Source organism: Phaethon aethereus (assembly GCF_964289735.1).
Source record: "Phaethon aethereus genome assembly, chromosome: 4".
Taxonomy (NCBI): domain Eukaryota; kingdom Metazoa; phylum Chordata; class Aves; order Phaethontiformes; family Phaethontidae; genus Phaethon; species Phaethon aethereus.
The window spans coordinates 85,119,923-85,135,314 of NC_138578.1; the positions used below are offsets into that span (position 1 = coordinate 85,119,923).

Consider the following 15,392-nt stretch of genomic DNA (forward strand, 5'->3'; position numbering starts at 1 on the left):
GCCGGTGCCCGCCCACGGCTGCGCCGGCTGCTGGCGACCACCCTGGCCGGGGCGGACCAGCCGCTCTGCGCCTGCTCCCAGCTGCACAAACGGCCCCGCTCGCTCCTCGCCCGCCGGACCGCCCCCGCCCGCCCCTCTTGCAGTATTTACACCAGAGCATCCCGCACAGCCACGGGACTCCCAGTGCGCCCCGGTACCCGGGGGACACAGGCACTGCCCTCCTGCGCCCAGCCAGGTCTGGCTCTTGCCACTCTCCAGGTGCCCCCCAGGGCTGGGACCCACCTGCCCCCGGACACTTCCCCGCCCCAGCGCTCTGCGTCAGCCCTCGGGCCGGGCTCGCCGCTTTGCTAAGGCGAAGCAGTTACACGACAGCTTGCACCAGGACGTCTCTCCCACGCAGAGCTGTGCTGAGCTCCCGCTCATGCAGCCCCTCCAGCGGTGCGACCACACCGTGCTGAAGAGGACTTTCCCCCTCCACCCTCAACTGCCCGTGCCCCAGGTGCAGGGTGACAGGCTCCCAGATGGCATGTGCTGAGCTCTTCCCTCCCCTCCTCTCTTCACCCCAGGGCAGCCCCTGTCCCTCGGCTGCCCACCCCATCCTGCAGCGCCAGGAGCCAGCCAGGTCTGCGAGTGGGCCCGGGCCACATCATGCTTCGCAGTGCCAGCTGTGCTGCCTGTCTCTGGCTTCGCAGCCCTGCCTGTGCCAGGCTGGTGCTGCTGCCTCGGCCAGCCACGCTGGGCTCCAGCCCCTGCCTCCCTGCTGCGCCAGGCCACAGCCGACTAATAAAGGACTAATGCATCAGCTGGGCACCCTGCGGCACGGCTGCAAACCCTGTATGCACCCCAGCACGCATCCCTGCCCACGCATAGCCCAAGCAGGAACCCTTCTGTGGCCAGGCACCAACTTGGCCACTGTGCCCCAGCACCCCAAAGAGCAGGGACTCACCCTCCTGCAGCCAGGAGCCCCGCAGCAGAGCCAGCGCAGGGGAACCCGGCGCTGCTGGGGAGCACACTTGCTGTCCCCTGGCCGGGCTGTGCCTGGTCTGGCGCGGTGGCTGCTGGCACACTGCTCTGTCTCCCAAGCTGGCAACAGGGCTATTTATTTGCTCGTGTTGCAGGCTTAGGAATCATATTTACAGTCTTGTGTTGAAGAAGAGGAACCTGGACCCGTAACCAAGGGGTGGGGAGGGCCGAGGCTGCCTGCAGCAGGGAGCTGCCATCAGTGGGTTCCTGTCTATGTGGGAGAGTAGGATCAGCTCCCTAGGCTGGGGCTAAAGAAGGGACAAGGGGAGATGGCACCTTGGGCCACAAACATGAAGTCTGGGAGCAGCTGGGCTGCGCTGGGGCCCGGGCTCCCTCCACACGCTGAGCGGAGGTGGCGGCGGAGCCACCCGTCTCTTGCTGAGCCCAGCTCTTCACAGCGGGTTTGCCGAGGAGGCTGCCAGACGCTTCCCAATGTAGATCCTGGATTGGGGAGAGCAACCGTAAGGCACCTGCGCGGGAACAGCCTGCTGGGCCTCAGCAGACCAGTAGCAAGAGGAGAGGGCAGCAGCCACAGAGACGACTGTGGCTGCTGAGAGAAGCAGTGTAGAACTGTGCCCAAGGATGAGCAGCCCAACTCCAGGAGCGTTCCTCCACCCCCCAGCTTCCTGTGGGGACAGCCCCAGACTGCAGACACCCAGCAGCACAGGACTCACCCTGCCTGCACCCCAGGGCTCGGTTCTGGCCAAGGCCTCTTGACAGCACAGGTCAGGCCCATCAGAAACTCACCCCAGTCCCAGGGTCAGCATGTGGCTGAGCAGCAGCGAGGGGATGAAGAACAGCAGCAGCTCTGAACTGAAAAGCTTCTTCTTTCTCCTCACTGCACCTCCCTGCAGGCTCCACAGCACCGGCTGGGGGGAGCACACAAAGGCAAACTCCCTGGGAAAAGTGCACGGTTAAATGGGGCGCCAGGGAAGAGGGCAGAGCACGCAGGAGGGGACGGGGCCAGCAGGACGGGCTGCAAGGCAGACAGCAAGGGCAGGGGCAGCAGGACACGCTGGTGGGGAACACAGGCCTTACTTTGGAGACAGATGCTGAGGGCGGCGGGTGCAGGCCCAGCCGGGGGATGTTGGCAGGCGTCGCTCCCTCCGTTCGGCTTCTTCCGGCACGTCCTGCTACAAGGAGGCGTGGGGCAGGTGAGGCCAGGGGCAGGGCCAGCATGGCCCTCGGGGCACAGCGCAGCATGGGGGGCTGGCTCCCTTACCTGCTGGGGGTGGGGGCAGCCCGGCTGGGGCTGGCTGTGGGGAGGGCACAGCTCGCACTCCCCAGGCTGCTCACTCCCTTGGCCGGCTCCGTCGCCATCGCAGGCTGGGGAGCCCAGCACGAGCAGAGCACTGCAAACATAAGCGCCTTGGTCACCCAGCCTGCACCGCCCCTCGGCCCCCAACGCCCACACTGGCCAGGCAAGGCTCCAGGAGCCCGGGCTCCTCCTCAGGACTCACCCATCACCGCTCTCTGTCTCCAGCTGGGCCTCCAGCAGCATCTGCTCCACATCGATGTGGCAGGAGGAAAACCGCGAGGGCGCAGGCTCGGGGCACCCTGGGCCACACCGCAGCTCCACCCAGGAGCCTGGGGAGGCTGTCAGCCCAGCACCAGCCTGGCCCCCGTGCTGCCCACCCACTCCACGCCATGTAGTACCCCCTACCCCATCCAAGAGGCCTCCTTGGCTCACCCCAGCCCGTCCAGGACCCCTCCCCAGTGCATCCTGCACCGCTGCCCAGGGACCATGGGAGCAGCGAGTGCGGTCTCTGGCCTGGGACGTCCTGCACATCCCTATCTGCCCTGGGCTGCTCCTCGGCGTACGCCGCTCCCCTGGGACCCACATCTGCCTCTGTCCTGGCCTCCATGGTGCACATCAGCCCACCTGTCCAAGACCCCGTTGATCCAGACTGGCCCCCCAGTGCACATCAGCCCACCCAGGACTCCATGAAATCAGCCCCCCTGGTGTACACCAACCTGCCTGTGACCCCCAGTGCACATCAGCCCTCCAAGGACTCCCGTTGACCCAGACCTCCCACGTGCACATAAGCCCACCCAGGACCCCCAGGCTCCCCATTGATCCGGACCCCCCGGGTCACATCAGCCCATCTGGGATGCCCAGGACCCCGCTGACTCTGACCCCCTGGCACACGCCAGCCCACCCGAGACTCCACTGCCAGTTCCCCCCCCCCCCGGTGCACGCCAGCCCACCCGGGACCCCGCTGACCCGCGCCCCCGGCACCCCACGGACCGTCGTCGCCGGCGCCCGCCATGGCCCCGTGGGTGCAGCCGCGCTCGGCCCCCGCCGCTCTGCCAGTCACGTGACGCCTGCGAGCCCCCATGTAAATAAAACCACCGGCACCGGGAGCCCCTCTCTTAAAAGGGCACCCGCTCCGTTCTCTGGGGCCCGCACCGGGGCGGGAGCGCCGGCGGGGGCCGGGCCCCCAGAGGGTTCGCCGGCGGCGGCGCGTCCGGCAGAGGCGGCGCCGGTGCCGCCGCGTTGCCCCTTTAAGCGGCGCCTACGTGCGGCGAGCCGGCGGGCGGCGGCCGCGGCGCGTGCGGATCCGCACGGAGCCGGGCCGGCCCCGCCCCCCGCCCGGTGCCCCGCCCCCCCGCGCCCGGTGCCCGCAGAGCCGAGCCGCGACAGACGCTGCCGCCGTTTATTTCCGCCGCCAGGGGGCGCCCCGGCCCGGCCGCGCAGGGCACAGGCGCTTCCGGGCCCGCCCCGCCGCGCCCGCTCAGGGGCTGCCGCCGGCCCGCGCCGCGCCGTGCTTCTCGGCGAACCTCCTGCGGGAGAAAGCGCCGTCAGGCACGGCCGGGGCTGCCCCCGCACCGGCCCCGCGGCTCTGCCGCGGGAGGAGGCCGGCTGGGATGGCCCGGCGCCTCCTCCCGCGCACCCGGCCGCGAAGCTCCGGCCGAGCGTCGCCCAGAGCGGGGCGGGGCCGGGCAGGGCAGGGAGGAGAGCGCCCCGTGGGGCGGGACGCGACCCTCATCCCCCCCCGCTCTCAAGGTGTGCCGCCGGCGGCTCCGCACCCGCTGCGGTGCCGCGGCCCGCCCCAGACCGCATGGTGGCTCCTAGCGTGGCCGTTTTCAGTTCAAGCCCGTGGGGAGCCTGGGAAAAGCCGGGAGAACCCCGCGGGCAGAGTACGCTGCTCCGGGAAAGCCACGAGGCTAAGCACAGTCGCTGTCTGTGCGGGGACAAACCCAACAGAGCATTAACCAAGCGGGGGCCGAGCCAGACCGAGCCGTGCCAGGCTGCTGGAGACCGCCTGCAGCGGCGCTGGGTCCTCACGGGGTCACCTCCTGGCTTTCGGGACGGGGGTCTCCCAGTGGAGGCTTCCTGACGTGGCGGCTCTCTCGCACCGCCCTGCCATCAGAGCCCCAGCACCCAGGCAGGGCAGTGCCCTGCGTCCAAAGCGTTCCACCCACGTAAGCTAAGCAGCACCCGGGAAGCGGTGTGGGCTGCTGGTAAAAGCTGTAACTGTGCCCAAGCGTGGGAGCCTGAAAGCTAAGTCTTACACCTCAGTTTGGATGAAATACGTAGCCACAACACTCCAGGCCCCAGAGGCAGGAAAAAGTGCCAGACCAAAGAAAGACTCCAGCTGGGAGAATGGAGAGCTGACGCTGCAAGAGCGCCAGACTCCTGCGACCACCACCCTGAGCTGACAGACACCCAGCTTCCGCCACGTCCTGCGCACGCTGCCATTAAAGACCAGCTAGCTGGGGACACACCCTGCTGAAAAAGCAAAATCCTCCCCCAAGAACAGCTACGTCTCACTGTGAATCGCCAACACTTTCAGCAGCCCGGGCAGAGAGCTATGTGAAAATAGAAGATTCAGCACGCTTCGAGCTGCGAACCTTTTCTGAGCTGAGTGACAGGGCTTGCTGCTGTCCCTCTGAACTTCAGACAGACACATACCTGCTCCCAAGTCTAGGACAGTAAGGATGGCCCTTTGGAGTAAAGAAAGGTGAGGAGCACAATCACCTTTCCACATGTCGTTGGGATTCCTTCCTCTCAGAGAAGTACAGAGATCACTACTCTACAGCCAGAAAAGCCTCAGAAAAGGAACACAAAAGATGGGCACGCAGAAGAGCAACAAAGTCAGGTGGGGTATCCACAGGCAAGGATTTCCACCCCCTTTTCTTTGCTGTTGAGCAGATCATGCCCAGTGGATCCAGCAAGAGCCCTCGGCCATCTCTGTGCTCAGGTTAAAAGGTCTGGGGGACAGCTCTGAAGACAGTGTCTAACATTCTCTATGCCATAGGATTATGCTGAGATGCAATTCCTCTAACTTGAAATGATCTTTCAGAAAAACAGACCTGTTTCAATGAAATGCTTGGTGACTACAAGCTACACATGAATCACCTAGAGCTAGCCCATTAGAAATGGGCACTTAGAATTTGCCTAGCTTCAACTTCCAACCGTGGGAATTTCCTAGACTTTCAGCAGTAGGGAAAAGCTGATGCACTATCAAAAAGCCACAGGATCTCCAAGTTTTAACTGATCCCTGAGCCTCTGCAATCTTCTCCCAACTCCTGGAGTGCTCTGGAGCAAAGCTCAGTGCAACGCCTGACGAGTTCTCCCCTTCACAGCAACACCCTACAGAGCAGAGACTTGATCTTGCAGCAAGCAGGCCTTCTGTTGCTCTGGACTGCGCCAAGCGCGCCGTTATCTCTACCATCTTCTACAGCATCTTCTAAGGAGTCAGCCAGGCTCACCACGAGACGCCCAGGCACTGAGAAGCCATCATTTTTGCTGGAAGCTTATTCCACCAATTAATCCATTTCCTTTTCAGAAACAACTACCCCATTACTTGTGTAAAATCTGTCTGCCTACAACTTCTAACCATTAGTTACTATTCTGCTTTTCTCTGCCAGATTAAACAGCCTTTCAGAACCTGGTTCCTTCACCCAGAATTATACATAGTGTGCCGTCTCATTTACAGTAAGTTTAACAGACTTAACTTACCCTCCAAACCCATTCTGAATTTTCAGTATTTTTTCTAAAAAAAAGACCCAGACACTAGAACTGGACACTTGTTCCGGTATTTGCCTCATCAAAACCACGCACAGAGGTCAAGCTCGCTCCCTATTCTCTGTAATTCTCCTCTTTCACTGAGGAAGATTAACTGCACTGTCCCTGTTGCCAAACAGCCAACTTCTTTCTAAAACGAGCGTTCCATAGCACTAATGCCAATTTTAAAGAAATCTATAGTCCCACAATGACTTCCATCAGTCAAATCTGCTACAACAAAGAACAAAATGAGGGTTTTTTTGCTAAGCACCATTCCTCAGCAGCTGTGTTTCTGCAAAACAGCTTCTATCTCACCTAGTCCCCAAAACCAGAAGCCCAGTGGCAATTCAGGAGGCAGAGTGCTTCCCAAGAACATGAAGGAGCTGCATGCTTGGAAGAGGCAAAGCAGACAAACATCTGCCTCCTCTCTCCTTCAGCCATGGTTCACTGGCTCAGCCTCACTGTCTTGGGCCAGAGGAGAGGAATGGGAAGACATGAGGCGAAGCAAGGGCTGACCCTTGCTTGGGGCATATCCGGGTACTGCTGGGGACAGGGTTTTGGGACTCTGACAGGGGTGAGGTGTGGGTGGACTCTCACCTCCTGGCATAGTCGTATAATGCTCGTTTCCGCTCCTGCAAGGACAGATGACGCTCCACAGGAGACTTTGCAAATTGCTTTGTAGCTGGCTGGAACAGAAAGCACAACAGCCGTCAGGAGACAGTCAACGCCAGGACACCTCCTCACTGGCGCTGCAAGGACCCGGCATGCCAATTCAGTCCCCAGTTTAAAAAGCTCCATTCCCCTGACATCATGGCTAGTCCTGAACACAGGCCATCACACTCTGGCTGCAAGCCATCAGGCCAGAGGAGACAGCACAGCCACCAGAATTACCTTGGAAGAAGGCACAGCTACGGAGCCCTGGACACCAGAAGCAGCTGCAGCCTGGGAGGTAGATGGGGCAGGCAGGTCAGTACCAGCCTCCTTACTTTCAGGGAAGAAGGGTACTCCCCCCTCCAGCAAGTTGGCAATGGTGGTATCCACACAGTTGGTTTGGGCTGTAGGGAAAAAGAGGATCTGTGAAGGAGGGAGCTGCTACATCAGCCCACTCATATCCTTGCTGCCTTGTGCTCCACAGTGCAGCAGGAACGAGGTTTCTGCTTTCAGGTATCACAGAGACTCGTCATGGAAAGTGACCCTGCATCCCTGCTAATACCCTGGGCATCGCTTACCCAGGTCTATCCTGATGACCTCCAGAGGCACATGAGGAAGCACCTCCTTGACCCGCTGAGCCATTGCCGTGATCCGCACATCCTCAGGAGCAACGCCCGCCAGGCTGGAAGGTGTCCTGGGCCTGGCTGCCAGTGGCTGGCTTGAGGCTGCAAGAGAAAGAATGGTGGGCACAAAAGGGTGGCCTAAATGTGCACGACCTTTGAGTTGCAACAGCTCTGCTTTCCCTAGTATGAACTGGTGTGATAAGAAAGCTGGACTTCCTGCACACAACCATCATGTCTGTACTCAGGAGTGGTGGTCCTCTCCCAGGCAGCTAGCTACAGCCCTCAGCCTAGAGCACACAGGCAGCCCCTGCTCCCCAGGAGGATGTCGAACATGCCTTCTCCTCTCCCTCCACACATCAATAACCAAGAGCAGACTGAGGCCTCCCCAAAGGCAAAGCCTAAGTGGCAGTTCCGTAGTCAGGACACTACCCAGGACACCTACCTGGGGCAAAGGGGAGAAGTGATGTGTGTCTCAGCCGCTTCATGTGTTCAGTTTTATCTGCTGCAGTGAGCCGTGTGGATACCACACCCAGCTCCATGGCCAAGAGCTGCAGAAAGGCAGAGAAGAGTCACATGTACACAACACACAACACGTACAACCCAGGCATTCCCATATTGCAGGGGAGTGTATCAGATGTACAGGCCTGCGTGGAGCCACGGTGAGGGGAAGAGGACTGGGAACTGATTTCTCCAGGGCCTCAGTGATGCATTTCAGTGTTGCATGGAGCACATGAAGGACCAGGAGTAGGCAATATCATCCTGCCAAAACAGGCTGACAGGGAGATACAAGATCTTTGGTACAGGAGCTATGAAGTACCCAGCACAGGAGGGAAAGGTGGAGAAACAATTGCTTTATTTGATTTGTGGTATTATGAAAAGGGAGTGAAAGGTTTGACCTAGATGGGGAGAGCCTTGATAACTGGCAGATAGGACAAATGGGGGGTAGCACATAGGCCGTGGAAAAAATGAGTATTTATAAAGGGCAATAAATACGGGCCAGAGTTCCCATCATACAAATACACCCATCCAGAAATGCCCTTCACAACTCTGCTTTGCACCCCATTCTCCTCTGTGACCATCCCAAATTGCAGTAGTCCTACACATCCCTCTCCCACGTCATCCTCCTACCTCCTGAACTCGGAGCGCAAAATCCTCACTCAGTTCTTCAGCTCGTCTGGGGACAGACGGCATCCACCTGAATGGGGACAACAGCACTGGGCTGACTGCTTCACGGGCTGCTGGAGGAGCCAGCCCCATATGGGATCAACAGTGCAATGGTGCTATCCCCACCTCAGCTCTCCCTGCTCACCCCAAATCTCTCCCCACAAGATGAGCGTCAAACCTCAATGCTAGCTAGCAAAAGTAAGGGCAACGCACGGCTCAGAAGACAAAATTGGCTCATTGAATCTTTATTAGCACTCAAGCGTAACATGCAAAGTACCTCCTAATGAAGTTCCCAGAAAGGCCCCAAATGAGGAGACACTGCTACTTACATGAGAGTAGAAAACAGATCAGCAAGACTCGAGCCAGATACGGCCGGGGAAAGCTACGGCAAAAGACTTCTCTTTGCTGAAATACCCCCACCCCTAAATTTGACTCCAAGCCCCTTCTGCTGCCTATGAACTGTTTAATAAGGTGTAATCACCAAAGCTACTCAGCCAGCCTGGGCTCACCTGTGCCCTAGACAGGGTTCTGAACCAGCTCTGCAGTTTATGAGGGACGGCAGCGGAGAGGCAGATGCTAGAGCACTGAGCTGCCTGCAGGGAATCACCCATGGGACCTGAGCAATCCTGGGGTGAATTACAGCAGAGCAGCCAGTTTCAAAAATACACCCAGAAAACTTGCCATAAAAGCCCTGAGAGACTCCTCTCCTTCACCAACTGAACACAGGAACCAAGAGCCCTCTCCACTTCAGAAGGTGGTTGAAGCTCGTCCAGAAGCTGGACCGGGCATGGACCAAATAATGCTGAACAAAGCCATGCTGAGATACTACAATGAGGGTGCGCATTAGCAGATATCAGAAGACCTCTTACTACAATGGCCAAAACATCAGGCTCCCTGTCCCCCCCCAACCCTTCCCCAAATGTAAGAGAGAGAGAGAGATAGTACCTTACTTGATATACTGTGAAGGGAACAAAGAAGGTCCAGAGAAGCTCTGTAATCCAGGAGGAGTCAGCCACACTCTGGGGAGGAGAGCACAATGAGATCGTGGCCCACAAAACACGAGCTAGTCAGGTCTCCATCAGGGAAGCAGGCAGGCAGAACACAGCTAAGCCATGGCAGCGAGTAACAGATACGCGGGCAGAGAGATGTGGAGGACTGGGAAAGAGGGAATGGCAAACCCAGCACACAGTGAGGGCAAGCCCCAGGACAGATCCACCTTCATTAGTCTTCACCAGGCAGAGCAAGAGAGTCAAAGTTTGTACTGCTCCAAGTCATCTTTTCCTCCGACTAGGACAGCAAGATTTTCCCTCAATATTCTCACATTCTCTACTAGACTGTGCCTTTATAAAGGACCAAAAATGCCTTAAGACCTACTAAGGCTTCCTTAGAATCATGAGCAATCCTCCCTTATTCTGGTAAGGGAGGATTTATTCTGTACTGTCTCAGCTCCTGTAAACTTCATCTCTTCATTTCCAAACAGGACGCATTGTGAAGTCTTAAACAACTTTGAAGATAAATCATCAAAGGTGAGGTGTAATTTATTCTTTCTCCCTTTTACTAAAAATTAGTAAACAATCTTTTCCCTAAGAAATACTGCAATGCCTGCCAGCAGAGACCACTGGAACAGGCACTCCAAAGTGGTGGGCTCTCCATCCCCCCTCAATGGGACGCAACCCCGAGCAGCCGCACCGTACCCCGAAGCCAGTCTGACTGTGAGCAGAAAGCTGAACTAAAGACCTCCAGAGACTCCCCCAACCTACACTTTTCAATGATTTGAAAGAATTTGCTGTTGAATGGATGCTGTTTCCTAGGATTTCTGTAGTTGGTTACTTTTATCCTGCAGTGACCAAACTTTCCACAGGCTGGTAAGAACACCATCTCAAGATCTATACAGCTCACAATGTAGCTGCCTCAGTTTCTTTTACACCCGCCTTCATCCTCAACCAAAGCAGCGTGGCTCCAAGACAGGCCTCGTGTCTGGTTTATTCCACAGCCTGGAAAGCGGTGCTTTAAATGAGAAAAGCCCAGAAACCACAGTCACCGAGGGCAACATAAAGAAGCCTCATCTCCTGGATAAACAGATCTAAGAAACCTAAAATCAAACGCCTGACAGTGATGCCAACAGCCAGACTTCAGTTACGCTGCCTTGTGTCACAGACCACCAACTTCAAGGTTCCAGCTAGTTGGAGCTGGAGAAAATTCTTCCTTAAACCCAAATTTGGTGGTTCGCTCAGCCCAGTGTCTGATATATATATATCACGTAAGTGTCTAAGAAAGCTTTCTGTAAAGCACTGATCGAACCATCCAAAGTATTGTATCTCCAGTCCTTGGAAGTTTCTGATGGTTTAAAATTACGTAAGAAATCCACAGTGATTTACTTAGCCAATGTGCATGAAGGGCAAAAAGTCCTGCTTGACCTCTGAAGGCAAGAATCTGAGCCAAGAAGTGGCTATAGCCTGTATCTTCAAACACATCTGCAGTTACATGCATGCTGTTCTCCCTAACATTCATGAAGGAAAGGATGCACAGACAAATATACAACTTGTCACATCTCACAGAATTTCTCAGAGGAGCCAAAACCATATAAAGAGAAGATATTAATTATAAACACTCCAGAACGGGACAGCTCTCCCACTTCTCTGGAGTTCAAAAATTTAAAATATCCTCACTGTTGGAAAACTGCATCTTAATCCAAAATTGAACTCAGTACAAACATTTAGTCTCAGCGCCTGCAAAGACTGCTGCTGTGTGCTTTGCCAGGGGGAAAAAAAAAAGAATTCTCCATTCTTAAGCCTCTTCTCCAATGTGCAAGCAGCTATCCACAACAATGTCTCTGCCTTTTCTCTGATAAGCTGATTAAGCTGAGTGCCTTCAAGGGTTGCTCTCTAGGTTCTGCATAATGCTTATGGCCTCCTTGAACTCTCTACTACTGCACCACTTTCTTGGCAGCGGGGTTACCAAAACTTTGCATGATATTTTAGCAGTTTTCATCATTGCACACATCCAGCTAACACTGTGTTCCTCACCCTGCCAGGTATTCCTCTTGTTATGCATCCACAGACCACGTTAGACTTAGAAGTAACAGCCATTCACTAGCAGTTATCAGTAGTTCACTGGATCACAATCAATAATCTAGCCTCTTCATTATTCACTAGCCTGAACTTTACCAGCAGGGATCTCAATATTGTCATCTGCAGTGCCAATAAAAGCACTTAAGAGCACTGGGCAAAGAACTAATCCCTAAGAGAATCTCACTTTAAAAATGCCTGCATGCTGATGTTTTAGTATGGGTAGTGATGGTTTGTGCCCTGCTGGTTAAGTGGCTTTAAATCTATCCACTGTGCCCTACTACCTTAAAAGGATGCACAATGGAGGATCAACTAAAATGTCAGACAAATATAAAATATAAGTGTCTTTTCATCAAATAGATCCAGAAATCATACCAAGAAATATGAAATACAACAAAATTGCACTCTATAAATAAGTTGAGAACAGTTTTACTGCAATCTATTTAGCAGCGCTAGTATTGTCACCATGAACTTTGCCACTTTTCTGAAGCTAATGTTGCATCATGTTAGATATCTGCATTCGGGAGGCACGAGTTCAAGAACCTACTCTGGAGAGCCTTGCATAACGTTTGGCACATCAGCCACTCTCCAAGGTGACTGGAGCTATTCTTTCAAAGCACTTTAAAAGACGGGATCTCACAAAGAAGAGGGGAGGCATAGTGATGCTATGGTCCTGGAAGCCAGACGGCACATTGTTAGACAGCTGAGCCACTAAAATGCTTAATTGTACATTGCCAGTGTAGCTAAAAGAGTATTGCCTCAGCAGACGTTCCCTGGGAAAGGCACTGGAAAAACAGTGTTAGCACTGGGAAGCTAGTCCTTGGGGTGACAGAACACAAGGCCAGGCTGCACTACCCACAGGCTTCAAAGCAGAAGCAGAATTAACGGCATCGCCAAGACCCTCACACAGCGCACGCCTCCACAACTCCTCCTTGCCCTAAGTCCCTGACTCACCACAGTGATCAAAGGCCTCTGAACTTGTAGGGCAACTGGCTGTACCACATCCAAGATTGAGAACGGCCAAGAGCTGAAAAGGAAGAATTCAGCAGTGAATGACCCCAAAGCTAAAACAGTGATGACAGCCCCACCACAGGAATACCCATTCCTAGTACCTGAAGCGGAGCAAGCCGGCCCGGCCGTTGGTGGCAGCCTCCTCCGGGAACAGCAGCAGCGGTGGGTTTCCTCTGTGGGATGAATATACCTTCAGGGAATCCACCAGCTCTGCACGGCTTCCCGTTACTCCCAGCTCCATGAATCCCCGTGACCAGCACATGAAGCCAGGGGCACCGTTCAATGCAGGCTGCAAGGAAAAAAACAAGAGTAAGGACAAAATGCTGTCCTGTTCTCCCCTCAAGGCCTACTTTCCCAGAAGACAGTGGGAGACAAAGTTCCTGCTTATTAGCAAAAATGCCTCTGGGGGCTGAGGGAGCAACTTGTGTGCTAAAAGCACTAGGAGCAGAGATCATGTTACTGCCAGGCTTTGGTAACTGCTCTGGCCCCAAATTCCGAGGAATTTGATTCCTAATTTTCAGTTCAGGCTGTACCCTGTCTGCCTGAGAAACAAACTCCTCCCATGCCCCAGGTGACAACTGTGTTTCCCCATGTTGTCTCTAGTAGTTCCTGACACGATTGGCAAAGGATACGCTACTTCCAAGAGTTACTTTTCTCCTGGTAAGAAGCAAGACTACTGCTGTTCAGGATACAGGACCAACCAACTCAATCCCAGGCACATTCAGAGCCTGCTGGTTCAGGAACTCCACACATAGGAATTTCACAAGAGTACAGGGAAAGTTACACAACCAGCAGCCCAGCACAATAACCCGAGCACTACTGCCCTGCCACACAGCTCCCCTCAGCACTCCTCTGCAGCACAGCCTGCTGTCCACACACACAGAAGTGGCAGCCAATGCTGGGGGAAAACCCCACAGCCAACCCTGCTTCCAATACCACCTATTTGAAAGGTCAGAAAAAGATACAGATGCTAGGATTTGCCCAAGCTCTTTCAATAAAATCAATACCCACCGTAACATTTCCTGTTCCGTCTCACCCTGATTCATTTTTTCATCCAGAGCCTAAAGCATGACGCTGAACCACTGAAAAAACCTCAAAGTTTATGCAATCCTGGGTTAACAAATAAGAACTGAAGAGACTCAGGGCAACACCTAAATTCTGAACGAGCTCTCTATGCACTTATCTTGGAGAGAGGTGCTTCCAGACCTGCCATGCTCAGCTCCAAGTTACTCACCGTATTACATGAGGTCAGAAGGTTGATGACGTTGTGATCGAATTGTGTCACGTGGTTGGCGATATACACCCTCACGTTGACATCACGAAGCCGGGGATCACTTTGCCGCACAAATAAGCCCAGCACTGAGCACATCACACGTACAATAAACCTGGGAAGGGGGTAAGGTGGTTTCCTCAAGTCTTCCAGTCTGAGCCATCGCTGGCTTACACATCCAACAAACAGAACAGAGACCTGGGAATTCATGTGACTTGCAAAAGGACAGTGGTACAAAATGGAAACAATATGACAGATGTCTGGGACAGGAGTTGTTGGGGAGCTGCAGCTGGGGCTGAAGGCTGCCTGCAGAGCTGTAGCTGCAGCATAAAACACGGAGCAACAAGCCACATGCAGAATTTTTTAGCAGGATACCCAGCTGGTCGAAGTGTTTCAGATCAGTCCTTGAGCACTCAAGAGGCAATTGCCAGCTTTGGTCTTGGCAGAGAAGGCACCTTCATGGGTCCTGGGGACAAACTGTCCCGAAAGCACAGCTCCCCAAAAAACCTCTGCATGAGCCAAGCCTCCATGGCTAAGGACCCCAAATGGGTGAGGGCAGCCCCCCTGCCCCACAGCAGTATCTGCCCACCACATCCCCACCACGAGCAACCACAGGAGCTCCGTGCCCTGGGAAGAGCCGAGCTCACGCACCGTCGCAGCACACTGTCAGGCAGGGCGCAGCTGACCAGAAAGACGTGTATGCCGATGAAGAGGCGCAGGACGAGCAGGCAGAGCCCCACGGGTGCATAGAGCAGCAGGGCCAAAAGCAGGAACCCATCTGTTGGAAACCTATAGGGCCAAAGAGCAGCACAGACAGCCTGAGCACGGCTGGGACGCATACAGGACGGCCGAATCCCTGCTGCCCGCCTGGGCCCTCCACAGGGCCTACCCTGCGTCCCCTGCTCTGCGTAGCCTCCCGGGTCTCCCCAGCGAGGTACCTAGTCCATCCCGTGCCTCCCCGGCACACCCTGAACACTCACCGGTCCTCTCACGGGACACCCCGATCTTCCCCACGGAGCTCCCGGGGGATACCCCTTCCCCCAGTGGACCCCCGGGGCCTCCCCGAGGGACACTCCAGCTTCTTACGCGGGCCTCCCATGGGACACCCCGAACCCCAGGGCCTCCCCCCGGGAGCACGCGGCCCATCCCCGCGAAACACAAAGAGGGCCATGTGCGCCCCCAAGCCGCTGCAGCTCTCACCGGTGTGAGTCGAAGAGCCGCTCGGGGCCCGGGGCCGCAGGAGGCTCCATCCCCGCCGCAGCCAATGCCTCAGGGTCGCCCGATACCGGCCGCCATCTTCCCCGCGGCCGCCCGCCTGGCCCGCGCGGGGCAGCCTGGGAGACGTGGTGCACGCCGGGAAGGCACCGCGCTGCCCCCTGCTCCCTCCTTCTCGCCGCGGGCCTTCGAGGGCCGGCGACGCAGGGAGGGCGGTTGGCAGATCCAACAGGCCCTCACCGTTGCCCTCACCGCAAAGCCTCCCTGCCCTTTGCCCGCCGGCGGCCGTCTTACGGCTACGGGCGCGGCTCGCGGCGGGACTACACCTCCCAGCGTGCCCCGCGGCGGGTAGGCGG

General features: G+C 56.1%; 2 protein-coding genes across 2 annotated transcripts; both read right to left on the reverse strand.

The window, feature by feature from the left end:
- Positions 1-1,415: 1,415 nt before the first annotated feature.
- On the reverse strand, positions 1,416-3,362 carry LOC309404669 (BCL2/adenovirus E1B 19 kDa protein-interacting protein 3-like; the record flags this gene model as incomplete). Its single annotated transcript, XM_081999185.1, has 6 exons — positions 1,416-1,464; positions 1,771-1,920; positions 2,062-2,156; positions 2,246-2,375; positions 2,484-2,610; positions 3,272-3,362. 6 exons carry the CDS (start codon positions 3,360-3,362, stop codon positions 1,416-1,418), a joined length of 642 nt encoding a protein of 213 aa, XP_081855311.1.
- A 396-nt stretch (positions 3,363-3,758) lies between these two features.
- Positions 3,759-15,086, reverse strand: AUP1 (AUP1 lipid droplet regulating VLDL assembly factor; the record flags this gene model as incomplete). Its single annotated transcript, XM_081999519.1, has 12 exons — positions 15,022-15,086; positions 14,473-14,610; positions 13,786-13,936; positions 12,653-12,840; positions 12,495-12,567; positions 9,418-9,491; positions 8,437-8,503; positions 7,751-7,856; positions 7,264-7,410; positions 6,926-7,089; positions 6,632-6,720; positions 3,759-3,807 (listed from the first exon to the last, which is right to left on the reverse strand). Exons 1-12 carry the CDS (start codon positions 15,069-15,071, stop codon positions 3,759-3,761), a joined length of 1,296 nt encoding a protein of 431 aa, XP_081855645.1. The 5' UTR covers positions 15,072-15,086.
- Between the last annotated feature and the right edge of the window lie 306 nt (positions 15,087-15,392).